This window comes from Diadema antillarum, unplaced genomic scaffold (genome assembly GCF_040938485.1).
Source record: "Diadema antillarum isolate AM-2024a unplaced genomic scaffold, OU_Dant_1.0 scf00000146, whole genome shotgun sequence".
In the NCBI taxonomy this organism is placed as follows: Eukaryota; Metazoa; Echinodermata; class Echinoidea; order Diadematoida; family Diadematidae; genus Diadema; species Diadema antillarum.
Genome location: NW_027271035.1, coordinates 106136 through 129311, shown reverse-complemented (window position 1 = coordinate 129311; position 23176 = coordinate 106136). Strand labels below are relative to the sequence as shown.

The 23176-nt window shown below is 39.2% G+C and overlaps 1 protein-coding gene across 1 annotated transcript; it reads right to left on the bottom strand.

Moving 5' to 3' along the window:
- Nucleotides 1-1340: 1340 nt before the first annotated feature.
- On the bottom strand, nucleotides 1341-22899 carry LOC139721616 (neurochondrin-like). The gene is made up of 17 exons (XM_071632948.1): nucleotides 22762-22899; nucleotides 20781-20880; nucleotides 20047-20197; nucleotides 18715-18857; nucleotides 17928-18055; nucleotides 13298-13357; nucleotides 11601-11673; nucleotides 10640-10809; nucleotides 10056-10241; nucleotides 8915-9030; nucleotides 7970-8435; nucleotides 7440-7563; nucleotides 6702-6785; nucleotides 6227-6382; nucleotides 4179-4277; nucleotides 3447-3564; nucleotides 1341-2444 (listed from the first exon to the last, which is right to left on the bottom strand). The coding sequence occupies exons 1-17, from the start codon at nucleotides 22897-22899 to the stop codon at nucleotides 2393-2395; spliced, it is 2364 nt and encodes a 787-aa protein (XP_071489049.1). The 3' UTR covers nucleotides 1341-2392.
- Nucleotides 22900-23176: the final 277 nt, after the last annotated feature.

Sequence of the window (23176 nt, the reverse complement as noted above, 5' to 3'; positions counted from 1 at the left end):
GTAAGGGGCAGTCACCTCACCAGAGATTTTCAGAGTACCAAGGTATATGCCTTGCAACTGATCAAAGACTATACACTGAAAGAATTTAATTCTGTATGTGACGAATAGTTACTTTACAGAATGATTATAGAGAATAACATTGATACTTTAAATAAAGAAATGTGAATTTGTGAAAAACAAGGGCATGGGGTTGCAGGCAAAACCTTTTCCCCCTCCCCCTTCCAATTTTCCTACCTGCACTGAAACCTTTCTGAAAACAGCACTGTTTGCATACATCCTCCGGAGAATATTGTACACTTGGCACCCCTAAAGTGGAGAATTTGTCTCTCTGATCACCACAGTATATTCCAGAACTTCACACAAACACCATGATTTTGAGTGGCACTGACTCTTGGAAAAATTACAGGCATTGTGAAGAAATTCTTAATCTCTAAAAAATAATAACTGCATGGTCCTACATGTCACTTGTGGATCTTTTATTGTGTAACAATGAAGCTAAAACAAAAGTGCTGTTAAAAGTTAATGTTACATGCACTATAAAAGTGAAAAGCTGTGCATGGCATAGTTTTTTGTATGACTTTGTTTTTTCCAATTAAAAGCCACGGCTAGATGAACCAATTAGGAAAAGGTTTGGTGCCATAGTATAAGTTTGTTCATAGATATCTCGATAGTGAGAGCATAATTTTTCAAAAACTTCGTATTCTTAAAAGTGTTTTCCTCATTCATTTGAGCATCATTTTACAGAGCAGCAGAGCAAAGTTCACATACTATTGAGCCATCCCAATGCACACAGTGCCTTTTTAATAGCATCCATCAGAAAAATCTACTGGCATACTAGAGCAAAAACATGCATCCTAGATTGCATTGATGTATGATGAGAGTTTGGATCTGGTCAGATAATTTTCACATTCACACCAAAAATAATTCATAAGTGCATTATCCTTCAATAAAGTGATTGACAGTATGAATTCTTTATTTTACGCATGACTCAGATCTCAAATGGACACAACAGCATCACTGCTCCATGGGAATCATGCAAACAAATACACTACAAATTTTCTAATAGTTGAACATAGAATAACATCTCTTCTTGTGTCCTCATGAGGGCCATATTAATATCTCAAATTTGGTGTATCTTGTTGTTATCTTATGATACTATAGTACCATTAAGACAATGTCTTATTTTGAGACACTTTTGGAACAGTTTCTTTGATTTGAAAATGCTATTCTTCTTGGCTTTCTTTGAGCTTGGAAAATGCAAAACTGACTGCTATGAGGAGTCTTGGGAGGTTGAAATACTTGCAAAATGAGAAGTGCAGCAATTTTTTCCCCCCTATCAAGACAATATACAAGTAGTTTTTATGCACATTTTTGGCAAGATATCATAAAACAGCAAAGAAATAATCAGTTCGTACACCAGTTGATTTGTAACCTTATGATACAAAACACATCAAAACTAAACCTTGAACCGTGCAGCAGAGCAAAGAAAAAAAAATGAGAACAAAAATCACAATGAATTAGTAATCACAACACTTAAATATTTTATCTGAAGCCTACATCCTATTACTTAGATCTTATTGCTATCAAAATTATACCCACAGAATTTCTAAATAGTACTTGCTTTTAACACACATAGCTACTGAAGATCATTGTACAACAAATAATTATGAAAATGTGTTCTGCAAATGTATTACACACAGAAAGTTGCTTGATTCTAGAAATTATGAGCAGAATGCCAGTTTCAGGAGAGGAATGTACAACATTTTATAGGTATGCAGCAAAGATCAAATAGAGTTGAATATACAAGCTGAAAACAAATCTGGCGGCATGTTGGCAAATTTTTGATACTGTAAGTATTAAAGCCACGTGCCTTGGCCGAAATTAGCATCGTAAATAGGTGGCAGAGGAGAACTCCCATCCTCGCAGTCACTGTAAACAGAGGGCCATATGTGCCTTAGGAAATACTTTGGCACAAAGGTCTGATTCAATGCATTTCCATACAGCTAATGTGTTTCCAACGATGGAAGGTTACGCTTGAGTTTTTGCATGTCCAGGCTTCTGAAGCCTTTGCTTGTTATATACAAAAAATGTGACAAGTCACTGCAATAAAAGCCATTTCAAACAGCTTGCGAGATTGTCTTGCTTGCTACATTACACACACACACACACACATGCACGCACACACATACACACAAACATATGCATACGCAGAAACTGATAAAAAGCAGCCATGTCGGAAAGTTGGGGTTCACACAGAATACCAAAGTGAGCCTGTAATCCCTGTTTGAGAAGACTGTTGCCATATCTACTCCAGGTGCCACAGGGGTGTGAGATGCAAGGGTAGTGGACAATGTGGTCGTGCACCACGCAGGTCGCCTCAGATCTGCTCTGGTCAAAGTGCATACATGGTGAGTGCTGCCTCCAGCTCGTCCATACCATGTTTCCTGGAAATGACAGGAAACATAGAATTAACAATAACAACTAAAACACTGATAAACAAAGAGAGACAAGGAAATTTCGTGACAATACGAGGCAGTCTGTTTATCATTCTCAACACTTCTATATTATGTATTTGTATGTGTGTCTGAGAAAAGTCAAATTCCTCGTTTATAAGATTACTATTTGCGAATAAAATCTCAACATAAATGACTGTCAAACTGACATCATTATAAAGAAATGAAACAAAGCCTATTTCTATTTTCATTTCGTATCTTTATTCATTTTTGGGGGCGGGGGTGGGGGAAGATTTGACAGGTTTTTGCATAGGTGGCTAGGCCCCATGTGACATGAAATGTGCCTTTGTTCAACTTCATTGCCTGTTGGTGTGGAGAGGGTCAGTATTCTATTTTTTTTTAATGCAATATGGTTCTTTTCTGTCTCTTCTGACATTATCTGGGTCCTGTTTTATAAACATTACACATTTGTTTGAGCATAAAATTCAATACATAGTCTTCAGTGGTGTATTGTGATTCCATGATAAAAAATGTGCTTGATTTTTTTTTAAGCTGATTTAAAACACCATTGGCTTTTACAGCCTACAGTTTGTCTGTCAAAGATTACCGTAAAAGCATGTTAACCCGTTGAAGATGAGTCCCAAGAATACTCTGGGCAGGTTTCTATGGGAAATGCGTGTTCTAGCAAAATTCAGTCCGTCCTCAACAGGTTAAAGATCAGAGTAGAACTGACTTCTCTTGTACTTTTTCTTTTAATTCTCCTTTGGTTGAATCTATTAAAAATATACTGGCATGCATGTTATAATAGGTGTGTTATCTTTTATGTCATATGCCTTATTTGATGAATCCTCTATTTTGATTGGTTGAAATCAGGGGCATAAATTCAAAAATTGGCAGCAGCCTCATGGTACCCAAATTGCCCCATAGTGCTTAACCACCTCATAACCACCAAACTGCCCTCTTTCTGGCACTACAGCACATGATATATCTCACCTTGCTAGTGTCTCCCCACCAAGATCCACAAACTTCTTGTAGCTGGTGCCATCACTCTTAATGATGGCAGTGAAGAGAGTGTTGTAAGGACCTTTCATCTCCTCATCCAGATGATCCACTAATCACATAGAGAAAAATAAAACCTTGTATTAAAAGTAAACATATGACAACATCGAACTCAAGGGCATTGAAAACAAGTGTAAAATCTTGTGTAATCTAGGGCACAATTAGCTGGACATAAGGAGCATCTAAAATTATAGTTTAAAATGATTAAGAAGGGAAAATGGTCCCATTTGCTGGCTACAAAAGTCAAAAACTGAAATGGAAGACAGGTATACTTCAATACTGTTTTCTTTTGGGAGCTCTTTGTGTCTTTGTGGATTTGTAGATTAGATTTAGTGGCTTGTCAGTGGGAACTCTTCCACTGAATGATTAGTTTCAAGTTTATGTGTTGTCATGACTGTTTCTATCAAAAAGAATTCAAGCATTCAAGTACAGCTCTCCTTTTACAGCATATACTGTTAAACATTGTGCGTATCCAGTGCACAGAAAAGGAACTTTTACAAACTTTGACTTCTGCAGAGTTGTTCATCAACATCACTTTAATCATAGACTTTCACACACGTATACATACAAAAGAGGAGGGATTGTTCTCTGCATGCTACAATAGAAAATTATCTGAAAATACTACACAATATATTCCTCTTCATTCAAAATATATCTGATACATACCGTGGGAAGATTTCAGGACCTCAACTGATGTCTCAAGCCACCCACTATCGATAAACAACCTAGTCAGCCACGGTATTAGGGGGATTGAGGCTGCCAATACTGTTAGAACAGATGAGACAATAAAAAAAACCAAGCATATAACAATAATTCATAAAAACATTATGATTTTTCAGAAAAGAAAAGCCTCATAGACATACTAACACATTCTAATCCCAGGATCAGTCATCTAAAATTTTATAGACTTTTAAATCATCTTCAGCCTTCATCGGTGATACCAACTTCTCTTTTGACTCTAAAAACTTCCAAGCATTTTTAATAGCGGGCGTAATGCTAATGTTGGCATCAAGATGAATTCAACCTGGTGCAACCAATGTGTTATACCTTGGACAGCATGTTACTGAACCAAACTGAAACTAACTTGTCAGATGTGCAGCCAACTGAAAACCATTAATTGTTGACTTGAAGAAGTATCTAAAGTCACCACACAGTAAGATAAAATTAAACTACTCCTGGACAGGGATGATTATGCTTGAACTGTAATATATTGTTCCATCTGACATGAGCCCTGCCCTTCAATTCTCTTTGGAGTACGTGAATGGTTTGTATAGCTATGCATTCCCTGTTTTCCCCACTCCACAGGATGATTTTTGCCTGCTATATGGTGTGAATTGGATTCAGCCATCAGAAGCAAATGATGAAAGATCTCTTTTTTAAGGTTCCCACAAATTGGGCTACCCCTGGAACCGCTGCACATACTGCGAAACCCACAAATTTTTGACAGCATGAAACTTGCATGAATGTCATGAATAGCAAAGATTTGCAAAAGTAAAATGCATGCAAAAGTTTTTTTTTTTCCCAACTCAATGTACTGAATGCCAGCTGCGACTTGCGAAATTTTTAAGCCATGAAAAAGGCTGTCGGCTAGAATTTGTGAAAATTTCATACCGTGAATGTTTGTGGTTTTGCAGAAACTTTTACCCTCAACTACTGCATTTACAATTATCAATCATGTCGTCATAATCATTACCAAGATAACAATTGATAATGAAAATAATAATTGCATAAAATAATAATTGCATAAAATAACATGACAGTTTACTATTAGCATAACAACCAGGATACTGGCTGGAACCAAGAGTGAGGGTGAGGTTTACACATAAGTTTGAAGTGGTTACTCCAATAGAAATGGGACACAGAGTCTGATGAAGTATGATAAACTCTTGTGACAGAACAGAACTTACAGTGGTTGGCAATCACCTTTAAAATCAGTCAACGAGGCCACTTTATATCAATCATAAATTGTGGGCAAATATACTAGGTGCAACAGCACTTGTCTTCATGGAAAATATCTACCATGAATTACAAACTGCACTAGAATTAGCATCAAATAAGGAGACATTTATATTATATTGGATGGCTATGAATGGGATACCAGGGAATATTGCACGAGTTAGGGCAAATATTGCACGAATCGAAGATGAGTGCAATATTGGTCCTAACGAGTGCAATATTCCCTGGTATTCCATGAATCAAGGCCATCCAATATAATTATTATCATCTATACAATCAAGTAGAGCAAGCATAAACTGCTCAAAATTACCAGGCTTCTACTCGTCTTTGAAGTTGACTCGGCAGTCACATCCCAGCGCTGAAAAGGGGAAGCCCCTAAAACTGCGTATGAAACAAGCAACTTGCAAGATGTTTGCGCGCTTGTGAATTGTAACAAAATGACGCGCACTGGTAGCAAGCGTTTGCGCATTCAGCAAGCGCTCGTGCAATAGACGAGACAGAATTGAATATGGTGTGATCTTGAACGGCAAGTAACAACGGTAGCCTATGGGGAATTAATACGTTGGCGTTTCGTTCAATATGCTCTGATATTGAACAGTAAAATTTGAGCGGACAACAATACGCATTTCTAATGCGCCGCTAAAGCGTCCTATATAGATGATAATCCACAATATTCCATTATTTTGGACCCTTCTGCACTCTGCGGAGTTCCTGAAAATGACTTTGTATGAAAACAGACACCATGAACAAGTACTTACTTTGCATGGCCAGAAACCAAAGTTCAGTGACCTCATCCCAGTACTGCTGGAATTCATGTGAAATCTCACACATGCCCTCTGACCCGCAAACCAGAATCTTCTTCATGAACTCCAGCGCAGACTGAACAAACTTTTTGACCAGTGAGAGGGAAGTGTCTATGAGAGAGTCAAGAGCAAGAAAACAAGATGTGTTTTATGCACTCTCAGTATTATGTCTCTTTCATTCATCAAAACATTAATATATCTTGAAAATCTGACATCTTTATACCTTCTTTGGTCTTCATATGCTACATGAAAACCTTGCAGCAATCAAGGATTTAATTTTGATTTGAATTAATTGTTTATTCAAGTGGATTCCATGAATTGCCTGTGTTTGAAGGCATTTGCAAAACACGACCATAAATTATGCAAACACAAACACACACACCGACACACACAAAATCATGTCCCTCAGTGTTCAGCTACTAGTACAAACCTTGGCAATCGGCAAGGATCCTCAGGATAGCAAGTCCGAGTACAGTCTCGTAGAATGTCAGAACCACAAGGTCTTTTCGCACAGCTGAAAAATGTGATAGGCAAAAGACACAGTGAGAAGTGTAAACATGATGGCAGCAAATCAGCATCTTCAGCTGCTGATGTGTGCAGAGCAGATTCTTTTTTTTTTTAAGGTGTCTTGTTGAAGCCTCCATTTTCTTGCATCCACTTTAATACAACCTTTTGATTATGAAAAGCAACTTACATGTAAGTATATGTACTTCTCATTTAATGCTACAGAGATTTTGTTGTTGTTGAAGATATCATGTTGAAGCCCGCTTTTATTCCACAAACCTGTAACCTTTTGAATTTTTATATCAATTCATATGAGAGGTATCTTTTGGTTCAACTGCTGGTAGAGAAATGGCACGCTCCCATGCATTTCTTTTCATCCTCTGCAAACCCAGTTGACACATAATTGCAGGACAATGGCATTTACATTGAAATGCGGATCAGATTATCTATACAGAAATACAGATATCTTCACCAACAAGGAGGCCCGGTTTCATTTTGAGACATGACATACAACAAGTTGAGTGCAAGGACCACACTCTCCAAAGTTGCTCGAAAATTGCCTCAGCACTAGATGAAGACACACAATGCTCACAGACCGACAAATACAGGTATGCATAACATCTACAAAGAGGGAATGAGTGCTAAGTTTGCTGCTTTTAATTACCTGCCTGCGGCTGCACATTTGAGATGAGTCCAAGGAGTTCGGTGAAAACTGGGTGTGTCCTCACCACATCCTGGTCTTGGAGGGAGATGTTGAGGAAGATACTGCTGAGGGACACCAGAGCCTCCTGGAAAGATATAAAGAAATTGTAACCCCGGGCTAGGCAGATGTACACTGAATTTCTTTGAACCCAATTTTTGGAACCCATTAATGCGTCAGTACAAACCCACTAAACAAATGCATAGAAAATAACATGTGACCATCCTTGACTTAAAATATTAGTATCGGGTCTAGGGCAATTACCCCCTGGGCAGTTACCCCAGACCCTTCCCCTTCCCCTAACCCTAAACCTAAACCTAATCCTAATTCTAACCCTAACCCAAACTCTAACCCTAATCTTTCCTCTAATCTTATAACTTGCCAGTATTTAGCCGGGGGAGTAATTGCCCTGATACGTTTAGTATCTAATGAAGGCGAGAAATTTTGACAAAGATGACTTACCAAACGGTACAAAATGAAGACTACATTCTCACCTCAGACTCCTTCCTCTTCAGTTCGTTGACTAGCCTCCAGTGATAAGCAAAGTACTCCAACAAGAGTTCCAGCCCCTTGCAGTCCCTCAGAATCTTCCTGGGTTCCTCTTCGGCGGTCAAGTGGCAGAGGGCGGGGAGCAGGAGCCGCAGCAAGTCCTTGGGCGGAGGAGGGGAGAGGGAGGGCGGATCCGGGATGGAAGCTGATGGTACCGAGGCAGAGGATGATGCGGAGGCAGCGGACGAGGAGGAGGAGGAGGAGGCAGAGGTGGATGGAGCGGATGAGAAACCGGATGAAGAGGAGGAAGAGGAGGAGGAGGAGGGGGCAGCAGCAGCCGAGGGGATGGAGGTGGAGGTTGAAGGGACTGATGACGACGATGATGACATCTCGCTGAGAGAACAGGAGGATGATGATGAGGAGGGGGAGGTGCAGACCGTTGCCTGGGCAACCTCTTTGTATGACTTCTGCCTGTAGAATGAGATGGAACACACGCATCCACACAATATCAATCAAAATTGATCAAAAGCGATGACTCTCATCAGTAACTGTGCAATCAATGGTTAGCCTCTTTACCTTGAGAAGTGTTGAACCTCAAGACCTTCACACATCATTTGCCTGAGTATCTGAAAATAGCAATCTTTCTGGTTCTTCACAGAAAATAAAGAATTGGCAATTATAATAAAACACAGTCTAACTGAGTACACTAGGTGAAGGTATATGCAAGTTCAAGATTTTACAAAGATGTCTGACATGGGATGTCTGATCAACCTGTGTTCAAAACCATCCAATGTCAAATCTGTCTATAACAACCACTCCCAGTAACAAAAACCACTGTGATGGGTGGCCAAAGTAGAAATATTGCAGAGGAAGTGACATAATTAAGAAAAAAAAAAGGCTGACTTCAGAGTTGACCAGCACCTCGGAAGAGTGACTTGAAAAACACTTACCCAACTTTAAGGAGGAAAGGCAGCAGCCTGTAGACCTCCTGTCTCAGGGCTGTGGTTTCCTCAGCCAGCCACACAGTCAGCACATGGACAGTGGCCCTCATCAGAGGGCTTGTTAGCTTTATTAACAGCAAAAAATAATTAAGATAATAATAGTAATATGTAACGATAGTAGTAGAAGTAGCCATAGTAGCACTAGCAGCAGCAGCAATAGCAGTAGTAGTGGTAGTAGTAGTAGTAGTAGATTAGAAGCAGAGCAGTAGCAATGATTTATCATTATCATCATCATCACCACCATCATCACCAACAATACCATCACCATCACCATCACCATCACCATCAATACCATCAATACCATCACCATCACCATCACCATCACCATCCTCATCATTATTATCATCATTATCATCATTATCATTATTATCATTATACTGTTTCAAAGTAGTGTACAAAGTTAACACTTTACATCGTAAAATTCTCTCAAATTTAAGTCAGGTAATGCCGACTTTCTACAAAACTCTTCAAATTTGTGTTCTTTCTCTTCCACTGGCACCTACAGTCCCGAGCCTCACAAAGGGCGCATATGAATCAGAATACAACCAGACACACAAGAAAAAAAAAAATGTAGAAGGACCACCCAACCTAGTGTTTCTTTTGAAAATGGAGATAGGATCTCATCTAAATGCATGCTTCAAACTGTGGACGGTGACATAGAGATGGCAAAGAGAGCGAAATTCCTTAATTTCAATGCGCTTTCTGAACCAAATTCAATTGATGAGCATTCCCGAGCAATATCATTCAGTTGCATCTTTGAAAGATATTTCCGTCTTTCCTATTTAATGTGAGGGAACATTTTACGGCTTGCCCTTACAGTATTTTCTGTGATAAGATCTTGCGTTATTCATATCTGTGTGTACTTTACTCTTCCTTTGATGCTTATCCTTGTTTTGTAAACATCTACCAATTTTTTCAATGCATTTATATTGCCTTTTTTTAACACTGTAATCTTCTGTGAAATTATGACTATGACTGCAATACATGAACATCCCAATAAAATACCTTTTATCAAAGAATCAAGAGTTGGCCTAAATGCATGGAAATCGTGTCATCTGATTCTGATTCTGGAAACATAAAAGTAACTGACCTGTTGCTCCTGGTCCTTGACCGAGTTCATGTAGAACATGATGGCACCAAAGGCCCCGGTCATGGCCGAGTGGAGCTGGATGACCTGCTGGCGGTCAAGCTCCAGGGATGGTCCACACGTCAGATACTGGATGCTGACCTCAAGCAGAGTGTAGCAGGATGTCAGCACAGAGGTCTTGGAGTGGATCTACACCACACACAGGCATGAAATTTTTTTAAAAAGGGAGAAATTAATGATGTGAAGATGATTCAGCAAAATAAGAAAACACCAGTTATCACCGCAAATTAAAAAGAAATGAAAATGAAAAGAGAGTCCATAGGACTACTGTATATACCATATATTATGTGAGGTTTTTATTTTCATGAAGTTCATGAGTCGGGGATAATATCTACTCTGATCTCAACATGAACGGATGTGCACGCATACATTTCTCCAGCCATTACTGTATTCAAGCACTGTGAATCTAACTACTCGCAAAATTGTCAGGAAGTCCGGATTCACGAAAAATGAGACTCTTAACAAAATACACTGTATGTGGCATATACAGTATACTGTTTGTGCTATCAATGCCTTGTATTACTCACGTATTGTGGCGTGGTGTTTTCGAGAGTCATCCGCGTCTCAACACAAGCCAGATGCACAAGGAGGAGGAAGAACTTTCGCTTGTCGCCAGTCTGCCCCAGGGCCCAGTCCACCCCGAAGCAGCGCAGCATAGTGGCCACCAGTCTCAGAGTCGGGTCTCTTTGCACCTCACCTGGGTGGGGTAAAAACATCCATGTAGCACAAAGGTTGCAACATTCATCATATGAATGATCTACCATATGACTGACTATCACATGGTCTGAGTTATGTCTGAAAACATAATCCCACATGTCACATGTTCAATTCTGTGAACACTGTAAAATGCAGAAAATGGGAAAATCAAGAGACTGTAGACAATGCGAGGCACAAGGATTGTGACTTTGCTATCAAATACTACATGTTTAGACTAATGTCTCAAAACATAGCCCTACCTGTCATGTGTTCAATTCCACAAACATTGTACAATGCAGAAAATCTGAAAATTCTCATAATTGTAGAAATTTGCACAAACTTTGAATAAAAACTCATTTAAAGGTAATACAGTGTGTCCTTGAAATCCCTTCCTGCCATACCAACTTCACATCATTACAAGTTTAGCCAATATTTGGTCAATTTTTGGAGAAAAAAACAACATTAATACACGTCTCCTACAACAGCATATTGAAAACTGACTCAAAACTGACAGTCTAATCCTTATCTCAAACTTGGGGGTGGCAGTAAAAACTAATCAATTACTTTTGATTCAATCAATTACACATCCAAATTCTATCACAGTGTTACCGATTTGGCTTTGCTCTTTAGGTAGGGATATATAAGTATCCCTGTTCATAAAATGTGAACCATCACTCATACTGCCAGCCTCTTTTCATGAAATATGGAGTACTACTCATATCACCAGCCTTTGCTGATGAAATATCACCGATCACTGACATTAGAAGAGTCAGCATACTAATCATGGCTTACCCAGCTTACTGCGCAAGGCATCATAGAGCCCCTTGTGGATCTGTGCTCCCCAGTCTGGCACCTCCTCCGGCATCTAGGATAGCAGATCACAGTCATTCAAAATTCACTACTGTGATAGTAGTTACGTTCACACCGTATTCCTTAACTTCAAGCTCAGCTAACTTCAATGATAAGTTTTTGCCCCCTTAACTTCAAAGCGCGTCCACATGACGAGGCTATCATCAATGGTAGCTAATCATTTATGTCAAGATTTTGCCCCCTTAACCACAAGTGAGAGTCACACTCATTGATTAAACCACAGAACCAGAATTTTGCGATGACCCCAGTATGAGGGGCACTGTATTTTAATACACTTGGCAGGTTGACCTGGAAGCTTAGACCCCGTTTACAGTGAGTGAAAAGGCCGAGCTTGGCCGCGGCCGAGCCCGGCCTTCATTTCACTGTAAACGCGCAAAAGGCCAAATGCGGTACCAAAATCGGCCGCACATTTGGCCAAGCTCTGGAAGTAGTCTCGGCCACGTCCGGCCGCGGCCGAGCCCAGCCTTTTCTCACTGTAGTGTAAACGCAAACTGGGCCAAATGCGGTACCAAATTTAGTCTGGCTTCCAGACCCTCTGCCCGTACTATTTTGCTATTCAGGATATTAACGCCCTCAACGTCGAAAACTAGCATAGTTTAAGGTGGTTTTGTCCTGCAGAGGTCTTTGCCTTCGGCAAAGGCGGCGGAGTCCAGTTGGCAAAGGGTCTGGAAACCAGACTATACCACATTGCGACCAGCGCCCTCCCAATAATAGTGTTTGTTTACAAGCAGAGCGCCACTACGACAATATATAGAAAGGTTTGAATTAAAAGCCCGGGCCGAGCTCGGCACTGTAAACAGACAAAATTGCGGGGCCGAGTACCGCAATTGAGGCCGGGATCCGCCGCGGCTCGGCCCGGCCCTGCACTGTAAAAGGGTCTCAGGAGAATGGCAGTTCATGGATGCTTCATGCTTACTTTCAAGTTTGCTGATTACTGTGTCACCATCTGCAGCTCATGGATAGAGCGTAAACCCCAAGAAATTTCACAGTTCTTTTCAACAAGTCAATTTTAAATGATAACTGAGTGAGTACTTCAATAACTCACAGCTGCCAAAGCTGTTAACTGCTTTGGCAACATGTACTATGGTAAAAGGTCACTGGTCTGCATTATGATGGCAAATTCACTCACACTGCAGGACTAGTAATAGGAAAGAAAACTACAAATAACATAATGATAATAATTTTATCCCTAATTTTACCCACTAACTTGAAATGATTAAAACAAAAATATTACACATAACAAGCAAAAAATTCATGTTAATTTAGTGCTATGCAAAATGTGCAAAACTTTGCATATCACACAAAAATGTCCACTTTTACAGTATCTTAGAATGGAGTATTTCATTATGTGGAAATTTAATGAATTTTTTGCACCACTGCATTGGCTTGAAAATAATAAACATAAACATTTTCTGAGGTATTATACCTAAGAGTGTTTAATAAAATTGGTCCAGGGTGAAAATCTGCTGATTAGTTTAAAATTTGTCCTGATGAAGACAAGCCTTGAGGTTAGGCTGATGTGCTTGTATACTGTATGACTTGGGGTATTTCCCAGCATACAGGAAAGTGTGCCTTGTACATGCAGTTTTCACAATATTTTGATACTGATGAGCACTTACCCAATTACTCGTGGTGATAATAGCTGACAATTTTTCACACAGCTGAAATTTCCTGGCATCCTGAGAATAAAAGAAAACATCATCATGACCACTCCTATACACTGAATTTCCTTAAAGGGATCATACAGTTTTGGTTGAGACCTAATTTCAGGTTTTTAACATTTTTTGGTGAGATAATGAGAAACCTCGATTATGAAATATGAAACAGCAGGTAATTCTATGAGCAATTCAACGTTTATTTGATGAAAATTGGTTTTGAAATGGCTGACATATCCAAAAAAGAGTGATTCTAATAAAGTGTGGGACCCACACTTTCTTACGAACGCTTTGTTTTACTTTGTTTTTGGATGTTTCAGTCATTTCAAACCCGATTTTCATCAAATAAACTTTGAATTCCTCTTAAAATGGTATGCTCTGTACTATATCATGAGTGTTTTCTTGGTATCTCGCAAAAAGTTAAAAGCCCAATTCTCATCTCCACCAATACTGTACCATCCCTTTAAATCATGCAAGTTGAGCTTCGAACACCAGTTTATGATTCTGTGAAGAGATCGAGCTATAATTAGGTGATACGCTATCAGCGTATCACCTATTGTGATTGTCAAAATCTCTCTTTATTTCTTTTTATTCTTCTTTCTTTCTGGACAATTTTGTGTCATCAATATCTCAAGAATGACATTACGGAATAACATGACATTTTCAGGGAACATGTCTCATAACAATATCTAGCCACAATAAGGTTTTCATGACATTAACGTCTCTATGACGTCATCTAGGCGCCATTTTGTGATTTTCGGACCATGTTACATGATCGATCATAACTTCATAACTAAAGGTCATTTCTGTATCATTTTTTGTGGACATAAAGTTCAGGTCACGCTCTATCTTTCTTTCTCTGATGCTAATTACCTAGGACGTCATCTAGGACACGTAAGCGCGCGTCAAACTTTTAAAAGGCTCAAAACAACTTTCCAATGGGAAATCTCGAAGTTTCAGACAATTTTAAGCGTTTCAAACGATTTTGCGCGTGCGCGTCCGTCCGCGCGTTTTCGCGCGCACAGCGCGTCAGTAACATGAAAATGCACTTTTTTTGACTGATTTGGATTCCTGATACTTTGAGTAACAATATCCATTGATTTCTGATCGATTCTGACAAATAACAAAGGAATGCACTTGCGTCAAAGTTCAAATTTCGCCTGCGCGTCTATGTGCAAATATAGTGAAAAAACATGTCTTTGTTTATTTCGCCATAGCTCTTTAAAACGTCAGGTTACCCTATGTTTTTATTGCATATTACAAAAGCATATAAATTGGACATAACGTTTCAAGTATCATTATTTCCATAATTACATTATGACGTCATCATATCGTCATCTGAAATCAAAAAAGTGGAATTAATTTTGTTAAGGTACTGTTTCTGACATTCATTTGCTCGTATCTCTGTTGTTTAAGCTCAATATTATCCCAAATTCAGATATGTTGTACTTTGAACATTTGCCTTTTAAGTCCATGTCATGCTTTTGATATTTGATGACGTCATCATACCTTAAATTGTGATTAAAGGTAAAGACGCAAAATCGGACAAGTTTACGTGTATTGTCTATGGGAGGTGATTTTTTTTTAAACCATGCATTGACTTAACAACGTTTAAGCACCTTTATCTCAGCTGATTTTGCTTCATTTCCTCTGAAACTTTAGTATGTTGTAGCTGAGACAATAAGCTGCAGTAATCATGCATTTTATTCTTTGAAATCTCCTCATCTGATTGACAATTTTGCAGTTCAAAACTGAAAATGAAAATGGAATGTAGACAAAACGATTTCACATGTATCTTTCACATACATAAGTTTACGTTCCCCATATTTTCTCGTCGAGACGTATGGCCGAGTGGTTAAAGGCGCCGTCTCAGAGACGTGAGATTGCGGGTTCGAACCCCACAAGATCTCGAAACAATTTTTTTTATTTTACTTTTTTTTCTTCAATTTGTATTCTATATTCGTCCATGTAGAAATCACGTTCGTATATAAACGCACCTATACACACACACAGACACACACACACGCCATATCCCTCTTTTTGTGTGTTGGAGACCACATTGCTTCGACTGCAGCAACATTTTGCAGGTTGACTTTGTCAAACCGATCATAGTATGTAATGACGACGACTGAGGTGTTGTACTTTGAACAATTGTCTTTCAAGACGATGTCATCGTTTTGTAATTTGATGACGTCATTACACTGAAAATTGTGATTAAAGGCAAGGTATGAAAACCAGCCGATTATAGGTTTTATGTCTGCGGGACGTATTTTTTTCCCAAGTTGCCAGAAATGGCATAGCGACCTCAGTCGTTACAAGGCCGCTTTTCCGTCTAGCAATGCAATAGATGTTCACACGGCCACGTTAGTTGAGTGGGCATTGACTTTCCCCCTGTTATATCTATACATTATTTTTTTTTGTCTTACCATTTCCGTGGATGACCCGTGGCCGAGTGGTTACAGAAACGGTTTCGCATGCACGCTCAATATAACTTCAAGGTGCCTATATCACATTCTTTTCTTTGTCGATCACAGATGACTGTCATCTGATGACCACAAGCGTATCACCTAACTCGTCCTCAATGTGACGAGTTTTCATGTCTCGTTTTATTTTATTTTTTTGTTATTTTTATTTTTTTTTTATTTTATCTATTTTTTTTTTTGGGGGGGGGGGCAGAAAGTTTCAGTACAACACATTCAATATCTACCAATTAAAGACAAAAATTGATTGTAGTCTGGTTACTGTCTCATTTGCAAACCCTTGCAAACCACCAAATGAGGGTTTAAAAAAGCATGCATTGGGTGAAGAATAAAGGAGTGATTTTGAAAAGTATAAATAACAAGGAAAAGTAGAAATTACGCGGTGCGTAATATATGTCCCCGCCGGAAGTAGCATTTTGTAGCAAAATGTGCAATATAAGTAAAAAATCAAGGTCAAAGGTCAAAGAAGTCAAAGGTCAAAATTCTGTGTAAAAGTTTTGAAGCCCTCACCTAGTGCCATCACATAAAGCAAACGGAATCGAAATCGGGTTAGAAATGGCGAAGGAGAAGCATTTTATAGCCAATGTACAATACAGGTCAAAAATCAAGGTCAAAGGTCAAAGAAGTCAAAGGTCAAAATTCTGTGTAAAGTTTTGAAGCCCTCACCTAGTGCCATCACATAAAGCAAACAGAATCGAAATCGGGTTAGAAATGGCGAAGGAGTAGCATTTTGTAGCCAATGTACAATACAGGTCAAAAATCAAGGTCAAAGGTCAAAGAAGGCAAAGGTCAAAATTCTGTGTACAAGTTTTGAAGCCCTCACCTAGTGCCATCACATAAAGCAAACGGAATCGAAATCGGGTTAGAAATGGCAAAGGAGTAGCATTTTGTAGCAAAATGTACAATATAGGTCAAAAATCAAGGTCAAAGGTCAAAGAAGGCAAAGGTCAAAATTCTGTGTAGAAGTTTTAAAGCCCTCACCTAGTGCCATCACATAAAGCAAACGGAATCGAAATTGGGTTAGAAATGGCGAAGGAGTAGCATTTTGTAGCAAAATGTACAATATAGAAGTCAAAAATCAAGGTCAAAGGTCAAAGAAGGCAAAGGTCAAAATTCTGTGTAGAAGTTTTGAAGCCCTCACCTAGTGCCATCACATAAAGCAAACGGAATCGAAATCGGGTCAGAAATGGCGAAGGAGTAGCATTTTGTAGCAAAATGTACAATATAGGTCAAAAATCAAGGTCAAAGGTCAAAGAAGTCAAAGGTCAAAATTCTGTGTAGAAGTTTTGAAGCCCTCACCTAGTGCCATCATATAAAGCAAACGGAATCGAAATCGGGTTAGAAATGGCGAAGGAGTAGCATTTTGTAGCAAAATGTACAATATAGGTCAAAGGTCAAGGTCAAAGGTCACGACTGAAATTCTGTGTAGAAGTTTCAAAGCTCCCATGTAGTGCTATCATATAAAGCAAACAGAATCAAAATTGGCTCATAAATGACAGAGAAGTAGCAAATTGAAGATTTTGATCACACACGGACGCACACACGGACACACGGACGGACGGACGGACGGACGGACACACGGACACACACACGTACGGAGCCCGTTTCATAGTCCCCTGCTCGAACTCGTTCGGCGGGGACAACAAACCAACATTAAACTCATTGTAACTGAAAAAAAAAAGATAACCATCAAACAGAAAGCATATTTCAATGAGAAATTCCTTGTGATTACAGCATTCCAGTGCTATATGGAAACATAGCTTTTAGCCAAGCACACTCAAAAAGATGCTTCCCGTGATTTCTAAGAGAACAAAGCTTCAGGGAGTTAATAGTTAATGAGCATCACCATCATGACCAGTAGCAAATTTTCAAAGAGAGCAGAGTGCTCCTCTATACAATGGTGATGTTGAAGAATTTCATTGCAACATCTTGATATGTCACAAAAATGACTGAATTCTCAAATACTTCGTAAAAACATCAAACAACAAAAAACATATCTATACAGTATGTCCGGGTTTTTTCTCTCTTATGAACTCGTATTTTTTATGCTTAAGCTGTAAGAAATTGTTAGGAGTTTGTGCCCTTTCAAGAATGCAGAGTTGGAGATGGACTACCTGATTCTGCTGGAACTCCGTGGCCATCGCACCGATCCAGTGGTTCAGTGCCTGCTCGTTTGTCTGCCACATCTGACGACCATTCCAGTTGAGGAGATGGAAGAGAACTTTTAGTGCCATCTCATGACCTGCAACGTGACAACAAAATGGTTTTAGTGTTGTTACCAAATCATTCGCAGACTTCAAACTTCACAAGGGATCCATCCACGGCAACCTCAAAGTTTTGGCTGTGACGTAAGGCAAAGACATAAAGATCACTGAATCTCTTCAAACACAGCTGAGCTGATAAGCAATCAGCAATCTAAAATGAACAATAATGTAAAACCAATGAAGACGAGTCCCGAGGATACTTGGGCAAGTATCTATGGGAAATGAGTGTTGTAGCAAAATCAGTTTGTCCTTAACAGGTTAACCCTTCATGTGCCTAGACACAGAGTTTTACCTGCATTAACCATAAAAACTTGTCCATGTTGGAAACTCAGATAGCCCACTCAGGTGTTTGTTGCAATGCGCCTATATCCAACAGAGACGCCATGGTGACACAATGTGGACTAGGGGGATTAGGTAATCTCTATCACTTGATGATTTGTTTCCACATTGCTGTGCCATCCAGTGAAGAAAGAACTAGAGGGTGCATGCTAATTAGTGGACCAAAGCACAGTACGGGTTAACTAGAGGGGGAAAAACAGGAGATGCAGTAACATCATCTACACACATGAATAGACTGTAAAACTATGTGAGACTTCTTTCACTGATAAGGAAAGAAACAAACACACAAGTGTCTCACCTGGTTCCTCCTTAAGACAGATGTCACACAAGACAGCCACAGTGTTTCCCTTCATCAGCTCTTTCCTGCCCGTCTCCGTGGTTGCTATGCCGACCAACACCTGGTAGGCATCTTCACGCATGGCAGACTGAGCCTCCTCAGTACTGCAAATGGACAGAAAGAATCACAGTCATATGTCTCTGATTTCAAAAGCGTTGATAACCATGGAGATTTTTTATTACATCCATCACGACTAAAACAAAGAAATAAAATGTTGATGATGTCGCATTCATTTATGTGGCAAAACCACATTCAGTGAAATTCCAGCATCACCATTTTCGGTCAAACTTGTCAAAGTTGATATGTGTGACCTCCACATTTTTTCAGTAAGAAGTTACTTTTAGTGGTATTCATAATTTACTGGTTGAAATAGTTTATTTCAATGTGCACGAACCTGACATGAGTAATGAACACAAATTATCATGCCAAAACAAAAAATAATTTTAAAAAAGCCTAGAAGAACCTAATCAGCATTGCACAAAGTTTATTGGAATTGAAAATTCTTGTTGTGAATGCTTTAATATATCCTTGCATGTCTCATGACTGGACATTTAACAAGAAGGGAATCTCTTGATGATGTCAAAGAGCTTGCAAGCTGTACAGGAAACAACACTTCTGCCACATAATAAGATGTATCTTTGTAACTTAGATTAGACTTCACTAAAGCACTAGTCAATAAAAAGAGAAATATTAGAGGTGCATGGTCCCGGTGTTTTAGTCAAATGCGTACGCGGGCGCACAGCGCATGTTTCCTATAGAGACCTACGCTATCGACTCCTCTTTAGCGCTTACGCTTTGGCCCACTTCCCGGAGTCCGAAGAAATCCGATCCACTGTAGTCAGTGGTCCGATCACAGTTCGGCTCATGATTCGGCTGAGGGGGATGACAGCTTTAGCAAACTTCTTTTGTGATGTCATAATAACAAGCACATATGCACGCACCCTGGCATTACTACAGACTGCGCGATGCGCAGAGAAGACAACGAAAGCAACGTTACTTAGCAACACCTACGCACTTTATTCTTGATGACAGCTCAACTTCGGTAATCTTCGTATCAATGCTAACGGTGATCAGCAGTATCATCAACAGCGCCCTCTACACTACCGGGACTATGCCCCTTTAAGTAAATATACAAAGAAGCATTGTTGACCTTAGATGGCTACTGTCCTATATAAACCACAATAGAGGTCTGTTATTACAGGTCATATCTCTGATTTGACATGCATTTGTAATCACCATAATTGACTGGAAGGATAGATGACAGATCATTGTCATTTAGATAAGAAAACTTACCCACTTTTCATGGAGACACATTCTATGAACTGGGGTATTTTTTCCAGCATTTGCGGACTTTTTGCAAGTTGCGGGTCCGTGCTGAAGCAGGCGAGAAGCGTCATGGCCAGAGACTTGTACATGTTGCCATCACAACCGTCAGGCACCGTACCTTGGGGAGAGGAAGACATCGCACTCAAATTTGGCAGCATTTATATTTTTCACCATTTATAAGGAAATATACAGCAATACAGATATATTCCGTAAGAAAACTCATCAAAACTTCATTTTTTTTAAATGAAAGTACACATTCCCTTGACTTGCTAACAACATAGGGTGAGGGTAATATCATTTTCCCTGCTTTCTGAAGGAGGGAAGTCAAGTGCTCTTTCATTATGCTAGAAAAGTGCAAATATGTTGATTTTTTTAAATATTTACTTTATATTGTTCTTCCATTGTGACATCACAATCTGTAGTAGTCTTCTCATCCAGTGATGGCTGCACCAAAACATTAAAAATTCATAACTTTTGAACGGACTGTCCAATTTTTCCACAAACTTTTGCTGACATGTTCTACTAATATTGCTGCATTCACTCAATCCACATGTATATTCAGGTTTCACTCCCCTTCGTAATTCTTTCATTAATGACAGTGTTTAGTTGTGAAATAGGAACTCACTTTCCACAGAGTCCTTTAAATACAAATGCTATCACTGTTTTAACTGAGGGCATCCCCAGGGGATAATAGCACTTACTTGAAGTCAAGAGACGAGAGAGGAAGGTGAAACCCACTGCATCAAAGATCTTTTTTCTCATGGCAGCATCAGACTCTTCCGCCTTCACAATCTTTGTCACCTGGACCAGAAAATGGAATGCTTTTAATGGGGTGATTCTTCTGGTAAAGCTATGATGAATAATATCAATAATAATAATAACAATAATAATACATAAATACATACAATTCCTATAGCGCCATTCTCCACTTTGATTAAATGCTCAAGGCGCTTTACATCAAAGCAAAAAGACTGAAGATACAAGTACATCACCGTAATAGAAGAAGATGAAGAAGCAGAAGAAAAAAAAAAATGAAAGTCTGTCTTCAAAAGGCACTGGTCTTCAAAATGCACTGCTAAACAAATAGGATTTTAAATTACTCCTAAAAGATGTTATGGAGCTTTAGTCTTTCAGCTCACAATAATGATAACAATTTATGTTTGTCAAATGGAGTACTAATTTGGAGTGAAGAAGCACTCAGGAAAATGTCTCCATCCAACTATGCATTGGACCGTTAATTGAGCCCACAATGCACTGCCTAATTCTCGGTCCTGCGGTGCACCGTCCATTATCTACCAGTGAAGTTCAGTATTCTAATGTATCATCTATTTGTGTGTGTATCTGTGTGTGTGTGTCTGTGTGTTGTGTGTATGTCATATGTGTCATGTCAAACAGGCTGCATCGTGTGATGTATCATAATAAATCATGCCCATTAAACACTGCTCACATTTACTACACTTTCCATTCTGTTACGTACTAACATTCATGCATTGATTGTATACCACTCTACCAGGTACTGTATCTAATAAGCAAACATTTTTGCACATTTCGTGTGACATGAAACTAGCACGAAAATGCAAGCATGTTTCTGATTTTTTTGCCTCTCAAATGTTATTACTATTTATATTTTGACCCTGTAGAATTAGAAACGCACTATTAGAAATTCATCTTACCTGGCCGAACACGAAAAAAAAAACTTTTGCAAAAACTGTTCACTTATAACGGTACATTTTAATTTAGGACAGCTATGCACTGCTATTTGTCACCTTTTCAGAATCTAACTTCACCTCTGACCTCCAATTTTATATCCCAAGACTATGCCAAACAAGCTTTCCAGTGAAAGGCCCACTCTAAAACTGTAAAACTGTCACTATTGCTCTGACCTATGACATACATGGAGAATACATGATGGGGGGGGGGGGGGGCAGGGAAAATATCGTTCTAATTAGTTATTCTGGGTCATGAAGTATAACTGTTGTCACATATTACAGTTGCAGCATGCACACCCCTTTTATCTTCTGGGGTGTGTCCTGCATAATCAACATGTTACAGTTAATATCACCACCTCGTAACAGGACACCACACACACATGCACTGCTGCACATGGCTGAGCTGAAGACTTACAGGACACCTGCAAGGTATACCAAGGGTACTCTGCCGTTACAGACATGTTTATGTTCGAGTCTATGATAATTCCATGTCAAACTGGTATCCTACACAACTGCTTAGAGTTTCACAATATCAAGGAAAACACTAAACAAAATGTGGTGGCAGCAATGTATACCAAACCTCATATCATAAAAGGATAACCTATTGTCAATAAGGTAAAATTTCAGACTTACCCTTGCTTCCTAAAGGATCAGCATTTTTTTTTTTCAATCCAGTGTTATGTTTTCTCCATCACAAATCAAACCTTTTCCAAATATTGTCTATAAACAAATGCATTTCAAAACAAAAAAAGGACGGCAAAGATATGTATAATTTTGATACGATTATATCATACTGCACACAAGAACATCATCAATTTTTTTAAATGAAGAATTGATGTGGGTTTACTCTTTTGGTGCTTTGAGTACCAAGTGGCACAGAAATTCCCATAGCATTGTACATACTGTCCAAGGTCCATGGTATGAAAAGGGTTAAAGCCGTTACGGACAGTTCTAATGAGGCGCATTCTCTTACCAGCATCAGGGCAGCAAACTTCTCAGTGTCCGTCTTGGCTGCCTTGAGCACGTCTAAACATCTGTCCAACTGGCCAGAAACACCGGACGTCTCCGCTGCCGGACCAGAGCCAGGCGTAGCTGGTACAGGCTGATCCATGACTGGCTGCTACCCAGAGCACCAGGGAGAGAATATCACGCAATCTTGGGAGGTAGAGAACATTGGTTGAGTGTTACATGTATTAGGTTTTATACCATTATATGTTGTATTAAAGTAATAAGTAATAATAATCATTACCAATTAAACACATATTGAACTTATAAGACAGTGAAATAAAGTTAAAGTATAAGCTACAAGTATAACCCCAAACTTAATATTCGGGTCTGAACCCCTCTCAAAAACTTTAACTATGATTGCAGATAATATCATAACAGTG

Excerpts from the sequence above, each read along its gene's own strand:
- LOC139721616 (XM_071632948.1), bottom strand. The coding sequence starts at position 22,899 with ATGGATCAGCCTGTACCAGCTACGCCTGGCTCTGGTCCGGCAGCGGAG. Across the intron at positions 11,674-13,297 it reads TTATCACCACGAGTAATTGG|ATGCCGGAGGAGGTGCCAGA; the intron begins GTAAGTGCTCAT and ends CTGCTATCCTAG. Across the intron at positions 7,564-7,969 it reads TGAAGAGGAAGGAGTCTGAG|GAGGCTCTGGTGTCCCTCAG; the intron begins GTGAGAATGTAG and ends ATATCTTTCCAG.